Here is a 25,092-nt window from a genome sequence, read left to right on the forward strand (position 1 = left end):
ATTCAATAATACGCCCGGCATTGACCCGCACACGCTTTGGCTCGCTGGAAAAGCAGTAATGAGGGGGAAAATTATTGCTTACGTTGCCACGCGTAACAAGCAGAGAAATGCAGAAATTCTGCATCTTACCACAGAGTTAAAGCGAGCACAGGTTAAATCTGCTTGCGACTCAACTCCAGCCAACAATTTATGTTCCAGCTCTGTCAAGTGAGCCTCCTGTAAAAAGACCTGTAAAAAGACCTTCGCATTAATTTTCCCAAGTCAGAAGCATTGGCCCTACATTAACGGCTTCCACAGACGTGGCCTGGCTCCTTCCCCTTCAAATGGGCACCTGGGAAACTAAAGTATTTAGGAGTATGGATCCCCAGAGAATTGGATAAGCTCTATGAGTGTAACATATGTGAAACCTTGGCATCCTTGGGACGACAGTTGCAGGCCTGGCAGTCTCTTCCATTCAATTTTTCAGGGCGTTGTGCTCTAGTTAAAATGATGATTGTTCCTAAATTGTTATACAAGTTACACATGCTTCCACTTTGGCTTAAGGTTTATGATCTTAATAAATTGCAGAGGGGGTTGATCCAATTTATATGGGCGGGTAAGCGTGCACGGATTGCCTATCAAACACTTGTGCACCCAAAGGCTCGGGGTGGGTTGGGCCTGCCCGATTTCCGTGCTTACAATGTTGCTTGTCAGATGCGTTTTATTGGGGAATGGCTCCTTGATGAATATACTTACTGTGAAGAAGGGATGTTAAATCGTATGACTTGGCCCTGGTCTCCTCTCTACGTGGTCCAAGCTCCTGCGGCCACAGTACAATCTCTCAATATTCCCAAATGTTTTTTTTATCCATGCCGCAGGGCCTGGCAGTGGCTCCGTCGGCTGTATGGATTGCCGGGCGTGTTCTCATTGTTTACTCCACTGATGGGTAACTGTGATTTTCAGCCTGGTATTACCACCAGTGGCATCTTCAAGACTTGGGCTCGCTGTGGACTTAGGTATGCCTATCATTACTTTGAAGAAGACGTCCCTCAAGTGTTACAATATACAACTATGGTTGAGAATTACAAGTTACCCCATAAGTTTTTCTTTGCCTACCTACAAGCTCGCCACTACTTGCAGGCTTTTCGCTGGCAATCAGAGGAGTATGCACGCGAAACTGCTTTTGCTAAAACACTGGTTGAGTGTGCGTACTTACATAATTCTATACAGGGCTGGAGTAGATTGATTTCAAATGCGCGTTTACTCCTCATCTTGATATTCTGGCCCGCTACTGGACGCCGTTTTGTACAAAGGATGTTACAGTTCCCTTCCTTACTTCATGCTTCACTTCTCTACATAAATGACTGAAGGACTGCGGGTTGCGCGACCTGCAATTTCGGATTATCCATCATACTATTTGTGATGATGTGCGCCATTTTCGAATGGGTCGTCTCTCCTCTCCACTATGTATTAGATGTTCCACAACAGAGGGTACCATGTTGCATAGGCTGATTCTCTGCTCTTCCCTGGAGACTTTCTGGAAAAATATACTGGCCTGCGTCAATAAATGTATTCAGATACCTTTACGATTGTCTGCTGTGCTCCTATTGGCAGGACCGCAGGCGCTCCTTGTGAAATGTACGGGGGCAGAGGATCGCTTTGACAGGACTGCTTTTCTACTAGCTTGCCGAACAATACTTGCTGAGTGGATTGAGCCTGCGAGTACACCCTCACTTGTGGCCTGGCACCATCGCATGATGGACATGATTTTGCTACAACGCATGGATTTTCCCAAGTCTCCTCAGCCTAGGGATAAGCGATATGCAGATTGCTGGACTTGCTATTACTCTTCTCTCACCTTGGATTTCCAGACTCAATTGCATCCAGCAGGATATATTGAAACTTGGTACACCAACTCTCCCGGGGCGAGTAACTCCTGAGTAGCCTTGCTACTAAACTCTCTTGTTCAGGGTTTTTTCTTTCCCTAAATGTTTTTAGGGCTCTTGGGTGGGGGTTGGGGGGGTGGGGTGCGATTGTGGTTGGAAGGTGAGGTGGTTGTCTGAATGGGGTGTATGTGGTGTGTTTGGTTGTGCAGTTTGAATGTGTTGGGAGTGGTGGAGGTTTTGGTTGCTTATTGGGGTGAGTATTGTTACAAGCATCACTACTGTACTGTTTGTTCTCTTGTTGCTATTGTTTTTGAATATGTTGCAGTGCTATTGGAAATGCTTGTCTTTACAATAAAAATGATTTTGCAAAAAAAAAAAAAAAGGAAGTGGCATAATGAGAGCAGATAGATTTTAAAGAGCGTCGCTGATAGAGCGGATCCTTGGGAACTCCAGTGTTTAGGTTAATTTTCTTTGAGAAGGAATCATTAAGTAGCACTTGGTAGGATCTTTGTGATAGGTACGAGGAGAACCATTGTAGGGTTGTTTTATTAGCTCCGATTTCAGATAGACGGTCAATCAAGATAGAGTGGTTTACTGTATCAAAGGCTGCTGATAGGTCGAGTAGGATTAGAAGGTAACTTTGGCCTTTTTCGAAACCTTTGAGTACGAAGTCGTTCATTGCAAAGACTAAGATATACTAAGATATAAGATATAAGATATAAGGACTGAATAAAGGCCTTTGGATTTAGCCATAGCTAGGTCATTGGAGATTTTGGCAAGGAATATTTCAATTGAATGCAGAGGGTTAAAACCAGACCGGAGTGGAATAAAAAATGGCTTGAGATGTAAGAAAGTCAGAACAGCGGTAGTTTGGAGGTAAAATGGAGGAAGGAGATAGAGTGATAGTTCACATGATAGGTGAGGCCCAGTGAGGGTTTTTTAAGGAGTGGTGAGATCATAGCATGTTTGAAGCGAGCAGGAACATTAGCAGAGGAGAGTGATAGATTGAGAATATGACAGATGGAAGGGATGACTGCAGAGGTGAAAAAGCTGAAGAATTGGAGTGGAGGAGTAGCTTAGTGGTTAGAGCAGTTCGCTACAAACCAGGAGACCAGGGTTCGAGTCCTGCTGTTGCTCCTTGTGACCTTGGGCAAGTCACTTTACCCTCCATTGCCTCAGGTAAGAATATAAGAAATTGCCATGCTGGGTCAGACCAAGGGGTCCATCAGCCCAGCATCCTGTTTCCAACAGAGGCCAAAACCAGGCCACAAGAACCTGGCAATTACCCAAACATAAGAAGAACCCATGCTACTGATGCAATTAATAGCAGTGGCTATTCCCTAAGTTAATTGATTAATAGCCATTAATGGACTTCTCCTCCAAGAACTTATCCAAACCTTTATGAACACAGCCTACACTAACTGCACTAACCAATCCTCTGGCAACAAATTCCAGAGCTTTACTGTGCGTTGAGTGTGAAAGAATTTTCTCAGATTAGTCTTAAATGTGCTACTTGCTAACTTCATGGAATGCCCCCTAGTCCTTCTATTATTCGAAAGTGTAAATAACCGAGTCACATCTACTCGTTCAAGACCTCTCATGACCTTAAAGACCTCTATCATATCCCCCCTCAGCCGTCTTTTCTCCAAGCTGAACAGCCCTAACCTCTTCAGCCTTTCCTCATAGGGGAGCTGTTCCATCCCCTTTATCATTTTGGTTGCCCTTCTCTGTACCTTCTCCATCGCAAACTATATCTTTTTTTGAGATGCGGCGACCAGATTGTACACAGTATTCAAGGTGCGGTCTCACTATGGAGCGATACAGAGGCATTATGACATTTTCCGTTCTATTAACATTCCCTTGCTAATAATTCTAACATTCTATTTGCTTTTTTGACTGCTGCAGCACACTGAGCTGACGATTTTAAAGTATTATCCACTATGATGCCTAGATCTTTTTCCTGGGTGGTAGCTCCTAATATGGAACCTACATCGTGTAACTATAGCAAGGGTTATTTTTCCCTATATGCAACACCTTGCACTTGTTCCCACATTAAAATTTCATCTGCCATTTGGATGCCCAATCTTCCTGTCTTGCAAGGTCCTCCCTGTAATGTATCACAGTCTGCTTGTGATTTAACTACTCTGAATAATTTTGTATCATCTGCAATTTGATACCTCACTCGTCGTATTCCTTTCCAGATCATTTATATATATATTGAAAAGCACCGGTCCAAGTACAGATCCCTGAGGCACTCCACTGTTTACCCTTTTTCCACTGAGAAAATTGACCATTTAATCCTACTCTCTGTTTCCTGTCTTTTAACCAGTTTGTAATCCACGGAAGGACATCGCCTCCTATCCCATGACTTTTTAGTTTTCGTAGAAGCCTCTCATGAGGGACTTTGTCAAACGCCTTCTGAAAATCCAATTACACTATATCTACCCGGTTCACCTTTATCTACATGTTTATTAACCCTTCAAAAAATGAAGCAGATTTGTTAGGCAAGACTTCCCTTGGGTAAATCCATGTTGACTGTGTCCCATTAAATCATGTCTTTCTATATGTTCTACGATTTTGATCTTGAGAATAGTTTCCACTATTTTTCCCGGCACTGAAGTCAGGCTCACTGGTCTATAGTTTCCCAGATAGCCCCTGGAGCCTTTTTTAAATATTGGGGTTACATTGGCCACCCTCCAATATTCAGGTACAATGGATGATTTTGATGATAGGTAACCAATAGATCAGAAATTTCATTTTTTAGTTCCTTCAGAACCCTAGGATGCATACCATCCGGTCCAGGTGATTTTCTACTCTTTAGTATGCCAATCTGGCCTTCTACATCTTCCAGGTTCACAGTGATTTTGTTCAGTTCGTCTGACTCATCACCCCTGAAAACCATCTCTGGAACTGGTATCGCCCCAACATCCTCATTAGTAAACACGGAGGCAAAGAATTCATTTAGTCTTTCTGCAATGGCCTTATCTTCCCTAAGAGCCCCTGTAACCCCTCTGTCATCTAATGGTCCAATTGACTCCCTCACAGGTTTCTTGCTTTGGATATATTTTAAAAAGTTTTTGTTATGAGTTTTTGCCTCTATGGCCAACTTCATCTCAAATTCTCTCTTCGCCTGTCTTATCAATGTTTTACACTTACCTTGACAATGCTTATGTTTTATCCTATTTTCTTCAGATGGATCCTTCTTCCAATTTTTGAAGGATGTTTTTTTGGCTAAAATAGCCTCTTTCACCTCACCTTTTAACCATGACGGTAATCGTTTTCCCTTCCTTCCACCTTTCTTAATGCGCAGAATACATATGGACTGCGCCTCTAGGATTGTATTTTTAAACAATGTCCATGCCTGTTGAACACTTTTAACCTTTGCAGCTGCACCTTTCAGTTTTTTTCTATTTTCCTCATTTTATCAAAGTTTCCCTTGAGATTTACTTATTGTCCCCCTTCCAGTTATTAGTTTAAATTTGATCATGTTATGATCACTGTTGCCAAGTGGCCCCACCACCGTTACTTCTTTCACCAAATCTTGTGTTCCACTAAGAATTAAATCTAAAATAGCTCCCTCTCTTGTTGGTTCCTGAACCAATTGCTCCATGAAGCAATCATTTATTACATCCAGGAACTTTATGTCTCTAGTAAGTCCTGATGTTACATTTACCCAGTCAATATTGGGGTAATTGAAATCTCCCATTATTATTGCACTGCCAAATTGGTTTGCTTCCCTGATTTCTCTTAGCATTTCATCATCTGTCTGACCATTTTGTCCCGGTGGACGGTAGTATACTCCTATCACTATACTCTTACCCAACACACATGGGATTTCTACCCATGTAGATTCTACTGAGCATTTACTCTCTTGTATGATCTTTATCCTGTTGGAATCTATACCCTCCCGGACATAAAGTGCCACACCCCCACCAAGTTGATCCTATCATTGCGATATAATGGGGCGGATTTTAAGAGCCCTGCTCGCGTAAATCCGCCCGGATTTACGCGAGCAGGGCCTTGCGCACCGGTGCGCCTATTTTACATGGGCCTGCCGGCGCGCGCAGAGCCCCGGGACTCGCGTAAGTCCCGGGGTTTTTCGAGGGGGCGTGTCAGGGGCGGGGCCGATCCATGCGGCGTTTTCGTGGCGGGACGCGGCGTTTCGGGGGCGGGCCCGAGGGCGTGGTTTCGGCCGGGGCTGTCCGGGGGCGTGGCCGCGCCCTCCGGAACCGCCCCCGGGTCGTGTCTAGGCGCGCGGGGATTTACTTCTCCCTCCGGGAGGTGTAAATCCCCCAACGAAGGTAGGGGGGTGTTTAGACAGGGCCGGGGGGGGGTGGGTTAGGTAGAGGAAGGGAGGGGAAGGTGAGGGGAGGGCGAAAGCGAATTCCCTCCGAGGCCGCACCGATTTCGGAGCGGCCTCGGAGGGAATGGAGGTAGGCTGCGCGGCTCGGCGCGCGCCGGCTACTCGAAATCGGTAGCCTTGCGCGCGCCAATCCAGGATTTTAGCAGATACGCGCGGCTACGCGCCTATCTACTAAAATCCAGCGCACTTTTGTTTGCGCCTGATGCGCCAACAAAAGTACACGAAGGCGCGCTTTTTGAAAATCTACCCCAATTTGTACAAACTTAATTGTAAGTCCTCTGGGGATAGGGAAATTCCTACAGTACCTGAATGTAATCCACTTTGAAGCGCTGAAAAATGTGCAAAAAGCAGAATATAAATCTAAATATAAATAAATAACTGGGTGGGAATAAATTCAGAGGAAAAGAGGAGACAGCAGTTTCTTCCACTGTGACTTCTAGAAAGGAAGAGAGAATGGTGGAGGCTAGAGATAGGTTAGAGGAAGAAAAATGGGGGAAAAGGAGATAAAGGCGACCTGTTTGAAAGCTAATTTTGTGACTCTTGTCATGGAAGTAGTCAGCCAAAGTCTGGGCAGAGAATGAAAGGAGACAGGTGAGGGAAGTTTGAGGAGGGAATGAGTGTGACCAAAAGGAGGCGAGGGTTGGATACAAGTGCATTTGTCAGATTTATTTATTTAATTGATGTACACGGCGGATTACAAAAAACTTACATAATAATCACAGAAAATATGCAAAGCATAATGGAAACATATACAGTAAAAACTCAATGGAATAAGAACAGTTTAAAAAAATAATTACAAATAAAAACATCAGAAATAAAAACCTAGCGAACCTAAGTCAGAATGGCCATTGGGTTGTACATCTGAGAGCTGATTTTCCCTGTGGGCCTTATTGTAAGTTGTTAACGAATGCCTGTTTGAAATGAAAAGCTTTTACCTGTTTCCTAAAAGAGGAATAACATATGAATGTCATCAGGCAGTCTGTTCCAGAGTGTAGGTCCTGCTATATAGAATATCCTTTCCCTGGTTTCATCCAAACAAACGAGCCAGGAGGATGGGACATCTAGTAAATTGCTTCCTGCTGATTTTAAAGCATGTTGTGGTTTATAAACTTTGAGGAGCGGACAGTAGTATATCTTTACTAAGGGCTCGATGGACTAATGAGTCAATCTTAAATTGTTTTCTCCATTGTATAGACAGAGAAGTGAGTGTAAAATGGAGGTAATATGGTTGGATAATCTGGCACCAGTGATGTATCTGGTAGTTGAGTTCAGTACTGCTTGAAGACATTTTAGACTATATACATAAGATATAATAAGAACATAAGATATGGAGGGGCACTCTCGAGCAGTGACCAAAATGGCTGCTTGATCTAGCTACTTGTTACACTCACCGGCCGCGGACTGTCCTGCTCGGCCTCCCCGGCTCTCCGATGCTCTGTTCCAGCCCTTAGCTCTGGGTTGCGGCGCCCGGCTCCTCCCGACGTGGCTGGCATCTCTCCCTCACCACCGGGGCCAGCCCAGCCAGCACGTGGGACGCCGCCAACTCCTTCCTCTTCTGATCCTTCCCCTAGGCGCGTGCGCACACCGCCTGTGGGGATTTAAAGGGCTCGTGGCGGGAAGACGCCACCGGCCTCCTCTGATGACGTCAGGGCTCTTGCCCTGTTTAAACCTGCGGCAGACTTCCACCCGATGACTTGGCAACAGGTCTCCTCTCTCTGGGTTCCTGATCCAGCCTGCCTGTTCCTGATTCAGCTTACCTGGCCCAGCCTGCCTGTTGCAGTCTCTAGTCCTTCCTTCCAGTTCTCCTGATCCAACCTCTCTCCTTTTCCCTCTCAAATGGCTCTCCCAGCTTCTTGACCTTGGACCGGACCTCTTCCTGCTGTTTCACCACCAGCCCCTGACCTCTTGGACTGTATTTCACCTTGCTGCTTCTCACCTGCCTCAACCTCTGGACCAGACTGGGATATTCGCTAGCCTTCTTCCTCTGCCCGTGGATTGGACTCCGCCACATCTTCAGTCATCCACGTCGTCTCAACCTGTCTTCACAGGGGCATACCTAAGATCAGCCGGACCCGGTACCCAAAGGATCAATCCACGGGGAACGTGGGCTGGTAATGGTGAAACTCCTGTTGGCCCCTGCAGCTTCGCCTCCTGACGGTGGGGACCTGGAGGGGTTTACCCCTTCAGGTAGCACCAACTCCACCTCGGGCCAAGAGTCTACAATCCATACCGGATTCATAACACTACTCTTTAAGATCCCTTTGTTCAATCTCTACTACGCCCACTCTCCTCCCCCCAAACTAGCAGCCCACAAACACCTTTATCTCTCCCTCCACTTCCATCTCTCATCCCTGCCCAGCAACCTCATCCCCTCCCATCTCCACCTCTCCCTAACCAGCAACCCCAACCTCCTTGCCCTCACCCCTTCCTCCCTTTTCCCCATGCCTTCTTGCCCACATTTCCTCCTTCTCCTGGCTCCCAGCCAGCAGAAAAGCCTTCATTCTAATCCAGAGTCTCTCTCTCTCTTTACCAACAGCAGGTGAGAGCAAGAAGCATTAAGGAAAGGAAGAAGATGAGGAAGCAGTGGAAGTCAGCAGTAGATTTATATAGCATGCACTTCTCTCCCTCATGCTCCTGCATTCATAGCCAGGCCCCAAGGAATGAAGAGAGCATCAGCAGCCTCACTACCATTCCAGGCAGGAGAAGATAAAGTTGATGACCTGCCAGGCCCATATGAACAGGGGCTGTTGGTATCTCACTCTGATATTGATGAAGGAGGAGGGAACAACCTCCCACTGGGCCTTGAAGAAGGACGTGAGCAGCTTCCGGTTATACCCAATAAAGGAGAAGTCAGGCAACCCCTGCCCAGACTGATGAGGAAAGAGCAGCCTTCTGCTGGCTTTGTGACACACCTTCCGGGACCTTGTGACACACTAGTGTGTCCCGACACACCTATTGAGATCCCCTGCTCTATATCTCTGGTTACTTATCAAGGAAATTCTCTTTTGTTTATACCTGATTTGGCTAAAACCACAATGGTGAAGTGCAAGGCCTTTTAAGCTTTGCATCCCCACCTGCAGGCCTTGGGCACTCGATACGTCCTTCTCTATACTGCAAGAATTGAAAGTAACATGTCATAATTAGACTACATATTTTGACTTGCCGGAAAATCTAGGATCATTTCTCGCTTCGCTCGAACATACACAAGACATGGTCTCTTGACTCATGGTCCCGATTGTAACCACTATGGTTTCCTTATTTTGTCCGGAGTCTTCCTCATTTTTCTTTACCTGGTTGATTGTTTACCATTCTGTTTTTTTTACCAACAATGAACCTTTCTTGCTCTAGTTTTAATAGGCATAGTCCCAACATCTGTTTATTTTTTCTCAGCTGGATCTTGTGCTACTGGCTCTCCCTTGAGGTTCATTTTTTACATGTTGCCATTATTTGTCTATGGTGGTTCCACTTGTAATCTTTGTCTGTACTCTCTTCCTTCTTTTTTGTTTTATTTTTTTTTCCATGTAATCTTGCTCTGGGTCTCCTTACATTTCCATTCTATTTAATGAGCTGTGCTCTAATGTTGTTGAATTCCTATTATCATGGTTACTGCTATTACTGCATTACAGGTAATTTCCCTGAATGTTAATGGTCTTTCACACCCTAATAAGCGGAAAAAGATTCTAACATATTTGCAGTCTTTACATGCTGATGTAGCTATGCTTCAGGAGACTCATATCTCCGCTGCTGAATCTCAAACTGAAACAAGCCTGGGTAGGAAAGGTGCTCTTTAGCCCTGGTCAATATAAAAAGAAAGGGGTAGCTATTTTGTTTCCATATGTCAGATTCTGATGGCTGATGGCAGATGGGTCTCTGTAAGGGCTTGGATTGGCCACTGTTGGAAACAAGATACTGGGCTTGATGGACCTGTGGTCTGACACCATATGGCATATCTTATGTTCTTGTGTTATTTCATTAGAATAATTCATTTCCAGATCAATCTGTTTTAAATATTGAGATTTCTTAAATGCAGTTAGAACACCTCGATCTCATCTATTTCCAGAACAAGACTGATAATACGACAGTTGATTAATGATCACTTAATCAGTCATGTACAGCTAGGATTCTGTGATGGCAAAAATGTTAGGGTTATATTTTAGGCAAAGATAAAAGATAACTAGAGTCTTTCCAGGAGAAGGGAGAGCAGCAGTCTAACACCACCTCTACAGCCTACTGGGCAATGATTTTGGGAGAAAAGTTAACCACCATGACAGAGTCCTCTGAAATAGAGTCCTCATTGGAAAACAGGTCTCAGTTAAGGCAAGGAAATAAAAAGGTCATGAATATAGACAAACTTCTTGGAGATAGAGTTCTCATTCCACAGAGAACATGAGAAAGGAGGAGGGAGAGAGGGGCTGAAACAGGGCCTCATTTTGCAGCCCGCAATTTATGGGGTCTGTTCTCCCAGGACCATAATCCACTATTTGAAAGATATGGAAAAGGAAAACCGAAGCAGATGAAGATATATCCTACCTGTCATTGCCTTTGGCAAAGACTATCCTCAGCTACTAACCAGTTGGACTACCTGACCTTTGATGATTTCTCTATCTGCCAAATCCATGGCATCTGCAGGAGTCACCAAAAGGAATCTGTGTGTCAGAAGATGATCAGCTGACATTTTCTCCAGTGGCTGCCTTTGAGGGTTCTCCCTTTATTTGGATCAGATTTGACGAAAGCATTCTCTCTTGACTCCACTGATGAAATGAAAATTAATCTCCCTAAGGAAAAACAGAGAGGGTAACTGCAGTCTTTGCAGCTTTTTTGCAGGAGACATCTATGTGTTCACCTGGGACACATTATTCATATTTTGCCAAGCACTTCTCTAAAAGCTGTAGAAAACATGGTGGTTCCTGATGAAGCCCAGTACCAGAGGCAAATACTGCCATGTCTACTAGGGCTATGGTGGTGAGAGGAGGTGGGGGTGGAGAATAAGGAATTTTTCAGATGAAAGTGAATTCATAGGACCTGTGGGTCCTGAATGTTGTTGGGTGTAGCTACCTCATAGATTTGGTTTCCTCCTTGCCCCTCCCCCATCACCATATGGCAATTATTACACTCTGGAGAGAAAGATTATACTTTTTTTTTTCTATCCCTCAGAGCTATTCCAGAATAGCTATATATTAATCTCGGAGTGCTTGTTTCCAATAGTCCTAAATGCCTCTATTGGTAACATTATTCTCTTGGACCATGCTCCTGTTTTTTTGGCTCTAAAGATAGCTAAAGAAAATAGTGACTATTTCTCATGGCGAATAAGCCCAGGCCTATTTAAAGACTTGGAGTTCTTTGATTTTTTATGTAAAAAATGGATGGAGTACAAGCAATTTAATGAAGCCTCAATGCTTTTATGGGAGGTGGGGAAAGTGGTAATGAGCAGGGAGATAATGGCTTATGTGGTAAGGAAAAGGAAGCACAGAGATATAGAGTTTGAAACTATTTAGATGATTTAAAGAAATAACTTATTTCTTCTTTTTCTGGAGAGGTTTAAAAAGCTATGGATGAGAGAGAGGAATTGTGAAATCATTTACTTCATTTAAAAGCAGTCTGCTCCATCAATTACTTTTGCTTCCAATTTCATAAATTTGGGAACAAGGTTGGGAAGATGATGAAACAGTTAAGGGTGTGAGACAAAAAAACCTATGTTGGCTGAAGAATGAGGATTTAGTTACTTTTAAATCTATGTTTATGAAGTTTGTATGGTGAGGGCCTCAACCCAAAATAACATACGACAGTTATTCAGAAGCAAAGCTTGGGGAGGAATTGACACTCCTAGCTTTAAATTATATAATTGTGCTTGCCAATCGCGGTATCTTGGGGAATGCATTAGTGGTAAATTTAAATATGACTCTTTACAATTATTAGAGGAGATCAGTACAGATGGGGATATTCTTCAGATTGGAAGATGGAAAAAATAAGGTGTTTGAGAGATGTATGAGTGAGTGTGTATGTGGAATGACTGATTGGGATGGGAAGGGGTTCTATGGGGGGATTAAAGATTAATAGGATTCTTCTGAAAATGATGTAAAGAAGCTACTTGTTAGTTTTCATTCATAAGAAGATAATTTTTTATGCCTTGTTGGTTAATGTATTGTGGACAAGAGCAATATATCGTATGCTGTATTTTGTCATACCAAAATACATTTTGGAAAAAAAAGAAATGGAAGCAATGCAGCCAAGGGCTGCCAAGTTAACAAAGGATTGTAACATTTCCTCTGGGGGGGGAGTGAAATGCACACTTTTCAGATATGATGTTACATATGAGTATTTTCTCACCTGCAGTAACCCTGACCTCCGGAGGAGTGAGCCAGGCTGGGAGCGAGCAGACAGCTTTTTGCAATCGGGAAACACCAACTTCCCCCAAATTGGATCTCTGGAGAGGAACAGGATAGGAGGTAAGGCAAGGAGCTGCCAGAATTAGCAATGCATTTCTGTTCAGCATATCTCTCTGCACATAAGAGGAGTAGCTAGTGAGATGCCTCATTACTGCACAATGTTTAGGGTCTAATATCACAAAAATGTTATATAGTCCTGACTGTCTTTAACATGAGATGGGCACAGGGGTTCTAACTTGTTGGAGAACATAATCCTAAATTCTGGTCTCTCAAATAGAACTCCACACACAAGCATGTTCCCAAAGAATTTCCTTTTATTTAGAAGTATAGTAGATAAGTATTTACAACAGAATGTACAGTGTTTCTGCACCTCTGTTTCTGAGGGCAGGTTTTCCATAAATGCCTCTTTATAAATGCAGTTAAGACACTACTGTTACAACTCGTGCTCGGATTAAGTGGAACCAAGGTCGAAGACCGCTTACCTTATGTAGGAGAGGCACACAGAACTGGAGAAATACAGCGTAGTCCACTAGACAGTCCAGGTACGGGTAGACAGCGAACAATCAGGAACCAAGGCAAATAATCCAGTAGGCAGGCGGCAAGCAGGGTAATCCAATAGGCAGTCCAGGTCAGGGCAGGCAGCAAACAATCAGGAACCAAGGCAAATAATCCAGTAGGCAGGCGGCAAGCAGGGTAATCCAATAGGCAGTCCAGGTCAGGGCAGGCAGCAAGCAATCAGGAACCAAGGCAAATAATCCAGTAGGCAGGCGGCAAGCAGGGTAATCCAATAGGCAGTCCAGGTCAGGGCAGGCAGCAAGCAATCAGGAACCAAGGCAAATAATCCAGTAGGCAGGCAGACGGCAAGCAGGGTAATCCAATAGCACAGTCCAGGTCAGGCAGGAAGAATGCAGCAAACAGCCCAATCGCAGGAACTCCAAAAACACTCGTGGCCGAAGCAGAGAGCAATGGAAAAAGGCTCTCTTTAAATAGCCCAAAACTCCCGCGCAGACTGATCCCCCGTCGGCGTCTGACGTCAAGGGGGGCGTGTACTGGCTCTGAATACCGCGGGAACTTGCTGCCGACGTTGACGCGGATATCTTAGCATCACCGCCGGAGGGAACGCCCCGACTAGCACGGGACCGCGCTGCTGACGCTGCCGAGGTAGCCCTGCCGCCATTAGGGACAAGGACGCCCTGCCCCGCGCGGAACTTCGCCGGCAACATCGCGGCAGAGGTAACAGTACCCCCCTGCAAGGCCCCCCTCTCTTCTTCCTAGGTCCGGATTTGTAAGGAAAATGAAGATGAAATTTTTTAAGTAAACGAGGAGCCTGTATATTATAAGAGGGCTCCCAAGTATTCTCCTCAGGCCCAAAGTTTTTCCAAGAGATTAAATATTGAAGTTGCCCTTTAACTCTTCTAGAATCCAAGATCTCCCGACTTCATATTGATTATCATCTTGTACTATGGGTATATTGGTCCTTCGTCTTTTATGAGGCCACGACATAACGGCAGGTTTGAGTAATGATATATGGAATGCGTTATGAATCCGCAAGGAGGATGGTACACATAGTCTATACGTGACCGCGTTGATCTGTTGCTTGATAGGAAAGGGCCCAATGAAGCGAGGGGCAAATTTTGCGGAGGGTAACCGCAAGCGAAGGTGGCGGGTGCTTAACCAGATGAGGTCTCCACATTGGAGATGAGGAGCCGGACTCCGTCTCTTATCCGCATGAACCTTCATAGTAGCGGCGTGTTTGACCAGTAATGCCCGCGTCTCTGTCCACAATCTGGTCATGGAGGCAATGGTGGTATTAACCGCAGGACAATTGGAGGAGGCAATGATGGGCAAAGGAAGATGCGGATGCCGGCCAAACACAATGAAAAAGGGAGATTTGCCAGTAGCTTGATTCACATGATTATTATGGGACATCTCTGCCCAGACCAGTAGAGAAGCCCAATCATCTTGTCGTTGATTGACATATGCTCGAAGAAACGTCTTTAAAGATTGATTCGTCCGTTCAGTAAGTCCATTGGACTGAGGATGCAGAGATTAGTCCAGAATTGAGCCGTAAACTGCACCCCACTATCGGACACAATGCTGAGCGGAAGCCCATGGAGACGAAAAATATGATGCAGAAAAAGATGGGCTAAGTCAGATGCAGAGGGTAACCCAGGTAGAGGGATAAAATGCGCCATCCGGGAGAAACGATCCACCACCACCCAGATAACGGTATTACCATTGGAAGCCGGAAGATCCGTAATAAAGTCGGTGGCAATATGCGTCCACGGAGAAGTGGGAATGGGCAGCGGCTGTAACAATCCCAGGGGTTTTTGTCGTGGTGTCTTCTGGGCAGCACAGACTGAACAAGAGTTCACGTAGTTCTTGACGTCCGTCTCCCATCTCGGCCACCAGTAATGTCTGGAGAGAAGTTCCTTAGTACGAGAGACCCCGGGGTGTCCTGCTAACTGAGCATCATGGGACCAGCGAAGGACCTTTAATCTTAACCGTTTGGGAACAACTGTTCTCCCTATAGGAACCGTGAAGGTGGCAGCCAGCTGGATGTGAGCGGGATCTATGATGTATCGAGGTGGTTCCGGAGTGTCATCCAGATCAAAGCTTCGGGAAAGAGCGTCTGCCCTTACATTCTTCTGGGCAGGCCGAAAATGCAGAATGAAATTAAATCTGCTAAAAAAAAGTGCCCATCGGGCCTGCCGCGGATTCAATCGCTGGGCTTTCGCCAAATATTCAAGATTTTTATGATCTGTATAAACTGTGACGATATGTCGGGCGCCTTCCAGGAGGTGGCGCCACTCTTCAAAGGCCAATTTTATAGCTAAAAGTTCCCGGTCGCCAATAGTGTAATTCTTTTCTGTGGAGGAAAATTTCTTGGAAAAGAAGGCACATGTCACCCATTGATCCTCTTCCATCCTTTGTAGAAGAACTGCCCCCACACCTACTGCTGAGGCGTCAACCTCGAGGGTAAAAGGTTTGGTGGGATCTGGCCGTCTGAGACATAAATCCTTGGTGAACTCCTCTTTCAAGCGTCGAAAGGCCAGGACCGCCTCCTCCGGCCAGTTCTGTATGGACGCTCCTTTTCTAGTGAGAGCCGTGAGGAGTGCCACTAAGGAAGAAAAATTGGAAATAAACTGTCTATAGTAATTGGAGAATCCCAGAAACCTTTGCAAAGCTTTCAACCCCACAGGTTGGGGCCAATTCAGAATGGCTTTGAGTTTGTCTGGATCCATCTATTGGAAATAATATACCCGAGAAATGGTAATTGGTGTTTGTGAAATACATATTTTTCCAACTTGGCGAACAATTTGTGTTCCCGGAGACATTGTAAGACTTTGTCATACATGAACCAGATGCTGTGGCAGGGTATCCGAAAAAATCAATATGTCATCCAGGTAGACAATGACATGAGAGTAGAGGATTTCACGAAAAATGTCGTTTATCATGTCCTGAAATACAGCAGGGGCATTACAAAGCCCAAAAGGCATAACCCTGTATTCATAATGTCCGTCATGGGTATTGAACGCCGTTTTCCACTCATCTCCCTCTCGAATTCTTATCAAATTGTAGGCCCCCCCGTAAGTCTAATTTAGTAAAAATTTGCGCACCTTTGATCCGGTCAAATAATTCGGAGATGAGAGGAATTGGGTATTTGTTCTTTCTGGTGATACTGTTAAGTCCTCGGTAGTCGATGCAGGGTCTTAAAGACCCATCCTTCTTCTTGACAAAAAAGAAACCCGCTCCCGCGGGGGATGTTGAGGGTCGGATAAACCCTCGAGCTAAATTTTCTTCGATGTACTGATGTAAGGCTGTGGATTCTGGCTCTGATAAGGTGTAAATTTGTCCTTTAGGCGGGCTTTTCCCGGGAAGAAGTTCAATAGCGCAATCATACTGTCGGTGAGGTGGTAAGGATTCCGCATGTTGTTTACTGAAAACATCCTCAAAGTCTTGATAAGGAGCAGGAATGCCAGAAGAGAGTTGCGTGGACTGAAGTAGAATCTTCTGAAGAACCTTTAGACAGTTCTGAAAACAGAATGGGCTCCATGCAGTAAGTTGTAAAGAAGCCCAATCTAGGTGAGGCTGATGAAGCCGTAACCAGGGCAAACCCAAAATTATTTGATTAACCGAGGATGGAAGGACATACAATTGAATGCGTTCCTGGTGAAGGAGACCAGTACTGAGCAGCACGGGTTTGGTGATATAAGATATACGCATCCCCACGGATTGCCCTGATACTGATGTAACTGAAAGAGGAATGGGTAAAGGTTCAACCGGAATCTGATGTCTCTGAACCAGATGTTCCTGAATGAAATTGCCAGCCGCCCCTGAATCTACGAACGCTTGGAAGTGCAATGATTCCTCCTTCAGCCAAATAGTTGTAGGCAATAAGAGTTGCGGAGAGGGAATGGTGGGACCCAGGGAGGCCTCTCCTACCCGTCCTAGGTCCGGAGGTTTCCCGACTTGTTGGGGCATTTATTGATAAAATGGCCGGCCCCTGCACAATATAAGCAGAGATTCCATACTCTTCTACGATTCCGTTCCTCTGGAGTTAACCGAAATCTATCGATTTGCATCAGTTCCTCCGTATCCCCTGATGCCTGTGTGGTCTGTGGAACAACCATAGGTTATTTATTTATTTATTTATTGGTTTTTATATACCGCCGCTCATCAGAGATATCACGTCGGTGTACAGAGAACGAAAAATACGCAAATGCGTTGTACATAAAACAGTATGAAAACAACTGAGAAACTATACATTAAAACAGTTAACTGCATTAACAAAAAACAGGTTATAAAGATATATATAGATATATAAAGATAATATTATATGGATTAGTTGTAATAGTACAATTTATTATAGTATCAAGGGAGAACTGTAGGAGGGGAAAAGGAATGAAGGGGTATAAGTTTAAATAGGGGAAGAAAGAGAGAAAGGTAAAGGAGGAAGGATTATATACATGTAAGGCTGTTAAATACAGCAAATTCTTCGGTTTTATAAAATAGCAAAAAAGGTGCTAGGGATGAAAGAGGTAAGAATGAATCTGGAGTTGACTGCTGTAGGATGGAGGTAGGAGTGTGGTCGGGGAGGGGGGTGACATCTTCAGTGTCTTAACTTAAAGGATAAAAGATTGAGGAAATAAAGAGGGGAGGGTAAAAAGGGCTGAGAAGGAACACGTGAAGGTCACGTGTAGGTTTTAGTGAAGAGCCATGTCTTGAGCTTTTGCTTAAAGGTCTTTGGGGACAGTTCAAGACGTAAATCAGTAGGCATGGAATTCCATAGCATAGGGCCAGCTAGGGATATGGCACGAGCTTTGGTGGATGAGTATTTGAAAAGTTTTGGTGAGGGGGTTTGTAGGGTGGCTATGTATGGATTTCTAGTAGGCCTGTTAGAGTTATTGAATTGAAAAGAATTGGAGGGCCAGTTCATTTCTGGGTTGTGGAGAGATTTGTGGATAAGTGATAATATCTTGTATTGTATACGATAGTGGATGGGGAGCCAGTGTAGTTCCTTAAATATGAGAGTGATGTGTTCCTTTGTGGGCGTGTTAGTGAGGATACGAGCTGCAGTATTTTGCAGGATTTGTAATGGGTGTATGGAATTTTTAGGCAGGCCCACTAGCAGAGCATTACAATAATCAATTTTAGAAAAAACCATGGCTTGTAACACAGTACGAAAATCGGAGAAGTGTAATAACGGTTTGAGTTTTTTGAGTGTATGGATCTTGAAAAAACACTCCTTGAGGGTAGCATTAATAAATTTTTTGAGGGACATTTGATCATCTAATATAACTCCAAGATCTCGGACTTGTTGGGAGAAATGTGTGTGTGGTGAGATAATGCGTGATGTGGGTGTAGCGTGTAGGGGTGTAGGAAGTGAGATAACCATGAGTTCAGTTTTTGTAGAGTTAAGGGCAAGCTGGATAGAATTTAAGAGGTTGTTAATTGAGGTGAGGGTAGAGTGCCAGATTTCCAGGGTTTTCGGAATAGATTCAGTAATGGGAATAAGAATTTGTACATCGTCAGCATACAAATAGTGAGGTAACTTAAGGTTAGAGAGGAGTTGGCAGAGGGGTAGGAGGTAGACATTAAATAGGGTGGATGAAAGTGAGGAGCCTTGGGGGACTCCCTGCCCAAGGGGAATTTCCTTTGATTCATGGTTGCCAAATTTAACTCTCCTAATGTCTGTCGCTGAGGTAGGAACCGAACCATTTGTGGGCACGGTCGGTTATACCTATATCAGAGAGACGCTTGAGGAGGATCTGATGGCTTACAGTGTCAAACGCAGCCGAAATATCAAGTATAACTAGTAGATAGGATAATCCTTTATCTAAACTTTGCAAAAGGTAATCAGAAAGTGAGAGAAGAAGGGTTTCTGTACTGTGTAATTTACGAAAACCAAATTGAGACGGAGAGAGGATTTCTTGTTCATCCAAGTATTTACTAAGTTGACAGTTAATAGTTTTTTCTAAAATTTTTGCAATAAATGGGAGATTGGAGATGGGGCGGTAGTTGGTCAAATCGGCGGGGTCGAGCTTAGGTTTTTTTAGGGTGGGTTTAAGGATAGCTTGTTTTAATGGGAAAGGTACAATACCAGAATCAATGGAGGCATTGATTATTTTTGAAATAGGAGGGGCTATTAGGTCTGGTATAGTAAGGAGAAGTTTTGTGGGGATGGTATCGGAGGGGTGGGATGATGGTCTAGCTTTTTTGAGTATGGATTATATTTCCATAGCAGAGGTGTGTTCAAACATTGTAAGTTTTGTAGAGAGTTTGCTAGATTGCACAGTGTAACTGTTCTGAGGAGTGTGGGGGATGATGGGAAAGCGTGTCATGATTTTGTTAACTTTATCGTGGAAGTGTTCAGCCAGTTGCTCACATTTATTTTTAGGAGCCAGACGAAACGTTCTTCGAGTAGCGGCTCGCTCTCGCATCCTCTCTTGAAAACGTAAATCCAGTCGGATGGCTAGACGGATTAATTCTTCTAAGGTCTCCGGAGGATCTCTGCCAGCCAATTGGTCTTTTATATTCTCTGCGAGACCTTGTCGAAAGATGGCAGTAAGACTATCCTCCCCCCAAGCGAGTTCTGCTGCTAGGGTTCAGAATTGAATGGCGTATTCTCCTACCGATCGTGAACCTTGTTTGATCTGGAGCAAATCATGTGCTGCTGAGGTAGAACGTCCTGGCTCATCGAAGATTATTTATTTTTATTTATTTTTGGTTTTTATATACCGGAAGTTCCTGTATAAAATACATATCACTCCGGTTCACAGATAACAGAGATAACTATCGCCGGGATGGCGGTTTACATGGAACATACCAAACAAATAATCTATTATAAAGTAGATTAGATTAGTAGATTAGACGAAATTCTTTTAGGAATCGATCCAAGGTATTAAGAATAGGGTCATCTCTCTCCCACAAGGGAGAGGCCCACGCCAGAGCTGGTCCCTCCAACAAGGACAGGATGAAGGTAGTCTTAGTTTTATCATTCGGAAAAGAAGCTGGTTGTTATGAAAAATGCATTCGACATTGGTTAATAAAGCCTCTGCATAAGGCTGCAGTTCCATTGAAGCGAGGCGGAGGAGGTACCCTGATGGGGTTAGGGGTAACCACCGTACTGGCTACTGGTCCTGTCGGAATATGAGCTAGGGCATCCATACGGGCGACTAATCGATCCAAGACCACTGTTACTTGGTCCAGGACCCACTGTTGTTGTTGAATTTTATTAGCCATACCGGGGATGGCTTGTAGAGCGGTCAGGTCAACTGGTTCCATGGCTTCGGCCAACTGTTACAACTCGTGCTCAGATTAAGTGGAACCAAGGTCGAAGACTGCTTACCTTATGTAGGAGAGGCACACAGAACTGGAGAAATACAGCGTAGTCCACTAGACAGTCCAGGTACGGGTAGACAGCGAACAATCAGGAACCAAGGCAAATAATCCAGTAGGCAGGCGGCAAGCAGGGTAATCCAATAGGCAGTCCAGGTCAGGGCAGGCAGCAAACAATCAGAAACCAAGGCAAATAATCCAGTAGGCAGGCGGCAAGCAGGGTAATCCAATAGGCAGTCCAGGTCAGGGCAGGCAGCAAGCAATCAGGAACCAAGGCAAATAATCCAGTAGGCAGGCGGCAAGCAGGGTAATCCAATAGGCAGTCCAGGTCAGGGCAGGCAGCAAGCAATCAGGAACCAAGGCAAATAATCCAGTAGGCAGGCAGACGGCAAGCAGGGTAATCCAATAGCACAGTCCAGGTCAGGCAGGAAGAATGCAGCAAACAACCCAATCGCAGGAACTCCAAAAACACTCGTGGCCAAAGCAGAGAGCAAAGGAAAAAGGCTCTCTTTAAATAGCCCAAAACTCCCGCGCAGACTGATCCCCCGTCGGCGTCTGACGTCAAGGGGGCGTGCCCTGGCTCTGAATACCGCGGGACCTTGCTGCCGACGTTGACGCGGATATCTTAGCGTCACCACCGGAGGGAACGCCCCGACTAGCACGGAACTGCGCTGCTGACGCTGCCGAGGTAGCCCTGCCGCCATTAGGGACAAGGACGCCCTGCCCCGCGCGGAACTTCGCCGGCAACATCGCGGCAGAGGTAACAACTACTTGAATAAGAAAGACCTTTTCTTTATCCAACTTAATCTCCATTGGCTTCAAATCCAGTCTGTTACTGCCAATACCTTCTCCCCAGCACTGGAATACTCTTGGATCTTTACTCCTTTCCCAAACAGATATGAACACTGGGTTCCAATTAATTTGTTTTTCCACATGAAATTTGCTTACAGGTTCCAAACTGGACAAATCAAAGTGTTTGTTGTGTTCAGTCGAACACCTGAAGTTCTCGACATGCTGATGCAGAAGTAAACTACTGTCCTCTCAGTGATTTGGTGCAGAATTCCTCTGCTCCTCTCATGGAAAATATATAGATTGTAACTTTCCCTACAGGGGTTTTTTCTTGTCCTGTATTGGCAAAAACCACCTACTGCACACCCAAGGTGTGTACAGGATGTGCAGTGCCTTGTAAAAGTCTTTGCACCTTGAAGGAGAGGACTGTAATTTATTTCTGCAACATTATGCCTGAGGACTGAGCACACCAAATACTTTGATTTGTCCAGTTCAGAAATTCTAAGTAGACTTCATATACAAGGCAATGTACATTCCTGTATACATGGTTAAAAAATATAAATCGAAATGTATTAGACTTGGTTTCAGCCATCTCTACAACACTCGCTAGACTTAATTTTCTACAACCCACATTCTATTACTATTCCTACTACAAAGTTTGAGATCCAATCTATTGTATGGTCAGATCATCATTTAATTTCTTTTGCTCTTGTATTAAATAGCTCATATCCTGCAAAAAAAAATCCCAAAGATAGTACATAAAAGAAAACAAGTGACCCCTGACAAATTTATTTCTGCTTTTATTTCTAACATGCCAACAGAAAACGCTCAAAATATAAATGAAGCAGAGTCAACTTGGAATGAGACTATTACTAACACATTAAATCACATACCAACCACTGAAATAAAAGAAATAGCCAACACAGTATCACCAACATTAGCAAAGATAGTGAACCTTTCGTTAGAGGAAGGTATCATGCCAGATAATCTAAAAGGGGCAATTATAAAGCCAATTTTAAAGAAAAAAAACAGCGACCCGCTTAATCTGAGCAATTACAGACCAGTATCAAACCTACCCCTAATTGCAAAATTAATTGAAAAAAACATACAAAAACAACTAGCGGAGCACTTAGATAATAATAACATCTTGTATCCATCACAACATGGCTTTAGAAAGCACTATAGCACAGAAACACTTCTGCTAGCACTAACAGACAACATCATGAGAGGTTTCGACAATGGCAAACATTATATTTTAATGATGCTGGACCTGTCAGCAGCATTTGATACTGTAAATCATGACATACTCTTAAATAGACTACAGGAAATAGGTTTAAGTAACACAACTATCAAATGGTTTAGATCATATCTTAGTAACAGATATTTACAAGTCCAAATCAAAGACGTAATGTCAGAAAAAATACACCTACAAACGGGAGTACCACAGGGGTCAGCACTATCTGCTACACTCTTTAACATATACCTGTTACCATTGTGCCACCTACTGGCCGGTCTGGGCATAACACACTATATATACGCTGACGATATCCAGTTAATACTTCCCATAGATGAATCTATTGAAAAAACAATCAACATAGCTAACATGTATCTTGATATTATAAAAAAATTACTAAACCAAATGGAGCTAGTAATTAACATAGAGAAAACAGAATTCCTACATTTAGAACGAAAAAAGACTGAAATCATTCAAAACACTATCACAATAAAAACCAACCAAAAAATAGAACTAGCAGAGAAAGTATGGAACCTAGGAGTTATAATTGACACTGAAGTAAGCTTAAAACAACATATATCCTTAAAAGTGAGAGAAGGATACTCTAAACTAATGGTTCTCAGAAGACTCAAACCACTTCTAACAACAAATAACTTTCGCTCAGTATTACAAGCTTTGATTTTTGCAAGAACCGACTACTGTAATGCCCTACTACTAGCTCTACCATACACATCACTCAGACCATTACAAATTCTACAAAACACTGCTGCAAGGATCTTGACCGGAAAAAGTAAAAGAGACCACATTACCGAAACCCTAGCCAAGTTACACTGGTTACTGTTACGACTGGGCTCCGGTCAGGAGTCGTGAACACCACCCAGAAGGGTGGCTTCAGGTTGAGAGAGACAGGAATGGCTAGAACAGAATCTGGGTCCAGGCTGGGTCAGGGCAGGTGGCAGATAGCAGTGTCTGGGTCCAGGCTGGGTCAGGGCAGGAGGCAGATAGCAGTGTCTAGGTTCAGGCTGGGTCAGGGCAGGCGGCAAGTAGCAGTGTCTGGGTCCAGGCAGGGTCAGGGCAGGCGGCAGATAGCAGTGTCTAGGTTCAGGCTGGGTCAGGGCAGGAGGCAGATAGCAGTGTCTAGGTTCAGGCTGGGTCAGGGCAGGCGGCAAGTAGCAGTGTCTGGGTCCAGGCTGGGTCAGGGCAGGCGGCAGATAGCGGTGTCTAGGTTCAGGCTGGGTCAGGGCACAGTAAGCAGGGCAAGGCAGGTCAGAAGGCCCGTAGGCCACACACACACAGAGGGCCCGTAGGCCACACACCGTTAGCAGGGCAAGGCAGGTCAGAAGGCCCGTAGGCCACACACACACAGAAGGCCCGTAGGCCACACACCGTAAGCGGGGCAAGGCAGGTCAGAAGCCCGTAGGCCACACACACACAGAAGGCCCGTAGGCCACACACCGTAAGCGGGGCAAGGCAGGTCAGAAGGCCCGTAGGCCACACACACACAGAAGGCCCGTAGGCCACACACCGTAAGCGGGGCAAGGCAGGTCAGAAGGCCCGTAGGCCACACACACACACAGAAGGCCCGTAGGCCACACACCGTAAGCGGGGCAAGGCAGGTTAGAAGGCCCGTAGGCCAGGTATGGAAAGCAAGGAAGAAGGCCCGAAGGCCGCGCAAGGCAAGGCAAGGAAAGGCCCGAAGGCCGCGCAAGGCAAGGAAAGGCCCGAAGGCCGCGCAAGGCAGGCTAGAGCAGGGAGCCCATGAGAGCTCGATGCCGAAGCACCGAGGGAACTGTCAGGCAGGGTTATAAGGGCAAACCCAGAACATAGAGTGGACAGAGGAGATGGACTGGGCCTGTCAGGAGAGCCAGCACTAGAGGGACCCCTGGTGGTGAGGCGGTTGCACTGCAGCCAAAACTGTAACAGTACCCCCTCCTCAAGGCCTCCCCCTCCTCCTGGGTCCCATCTTAGCAGGGGGTACTCAAAAATGAAATCAGACCCCTCTGAGGGCAGCAACAGCTGGAGCGATTCAACAGGCTCAGATGGCTGAGTCAGAAAGTCTGTCAGTGGGGCCGGTTTGAGCCCCTCCAGGGGCGGCAGCAGGGCTGGTTTGAACCCCTCCGAGGGCGGCAGCAAGACCGGTACGGACCCCTCCGAGGGCAGCAGCAGCTGGAGCAATTCAACAGGCTCAGATGGCTGAGTCAGAAAGTCTGTCAGTGTTTGAGCCCCTCCGGGGGTGGCAGCAGGACCGGTTCAAGCCCCTCCGGGGGCGGCAGCAGGACCGGGTCAGCAGGCTCTTCTCGGGGTAGTGCAGCAGGCTCGGGCCCCTCTCGGGGTGAAACAGCAGGCTTGAACACCTCTCCGGGCATTGTAGTAGGCTCGGACCCCTCTCGGGGCGTTGTAGCAGGCTCGGACCCCTTTCGGGGCGATGTAGCAGACTTGGACCCCTTTCGGGGCGATGAAGCAGGCTCGGACCCCTCTCGGGGCGTTGTAGCAGGCTCGAACACCTCTCCGGGCTTTGTAGCAGGCTCGGACCCCTCTCGGGGCGTTGTAGCAGGTTCGGACCCCTCTCGAGGCGATGAAGCAGGCTTGGACCCCTCTCGGGGCGTTGTAGCA

General features: G+C 45.4%; 1 protein-coding gene across 1 annotated transcript in view; it reads left to right on the forward strand.

The window, feature by feature from the left end:
* LOC115078196 (misshapen-like kinase 1) overlaps positions 1–25,092 on the forward strand; it is a 1,532,819-nt gene that overhangs the window by 1,004,273 nt on the left and 503,454 nt on the right. Inside the window, 1 exon segment of the mRNA XM_029580940.1 lies at positions 12,562–12,674. Within this exon segment, the coding sequence (XP_029436800.1) occupies positions 12,562–12,674 (113 nt within the window).

This window comes from Rhinatrema bivittatum, chromosome 16, assembly GCF_901001135.1.
Source record: "Rhinatrema bivittatum chromosome 16, aRhiBiv1.1, whole genome shotgun sequence".
In the NCBI taxonomy this organism is placed as follows: domain Eukaryota; kingdom Metazoa; phylum Chordata; class Amphibia; order Gymnophiona; family Rhinatrematidae; genus Rhinatrema; species Rhinatrema bivittatum.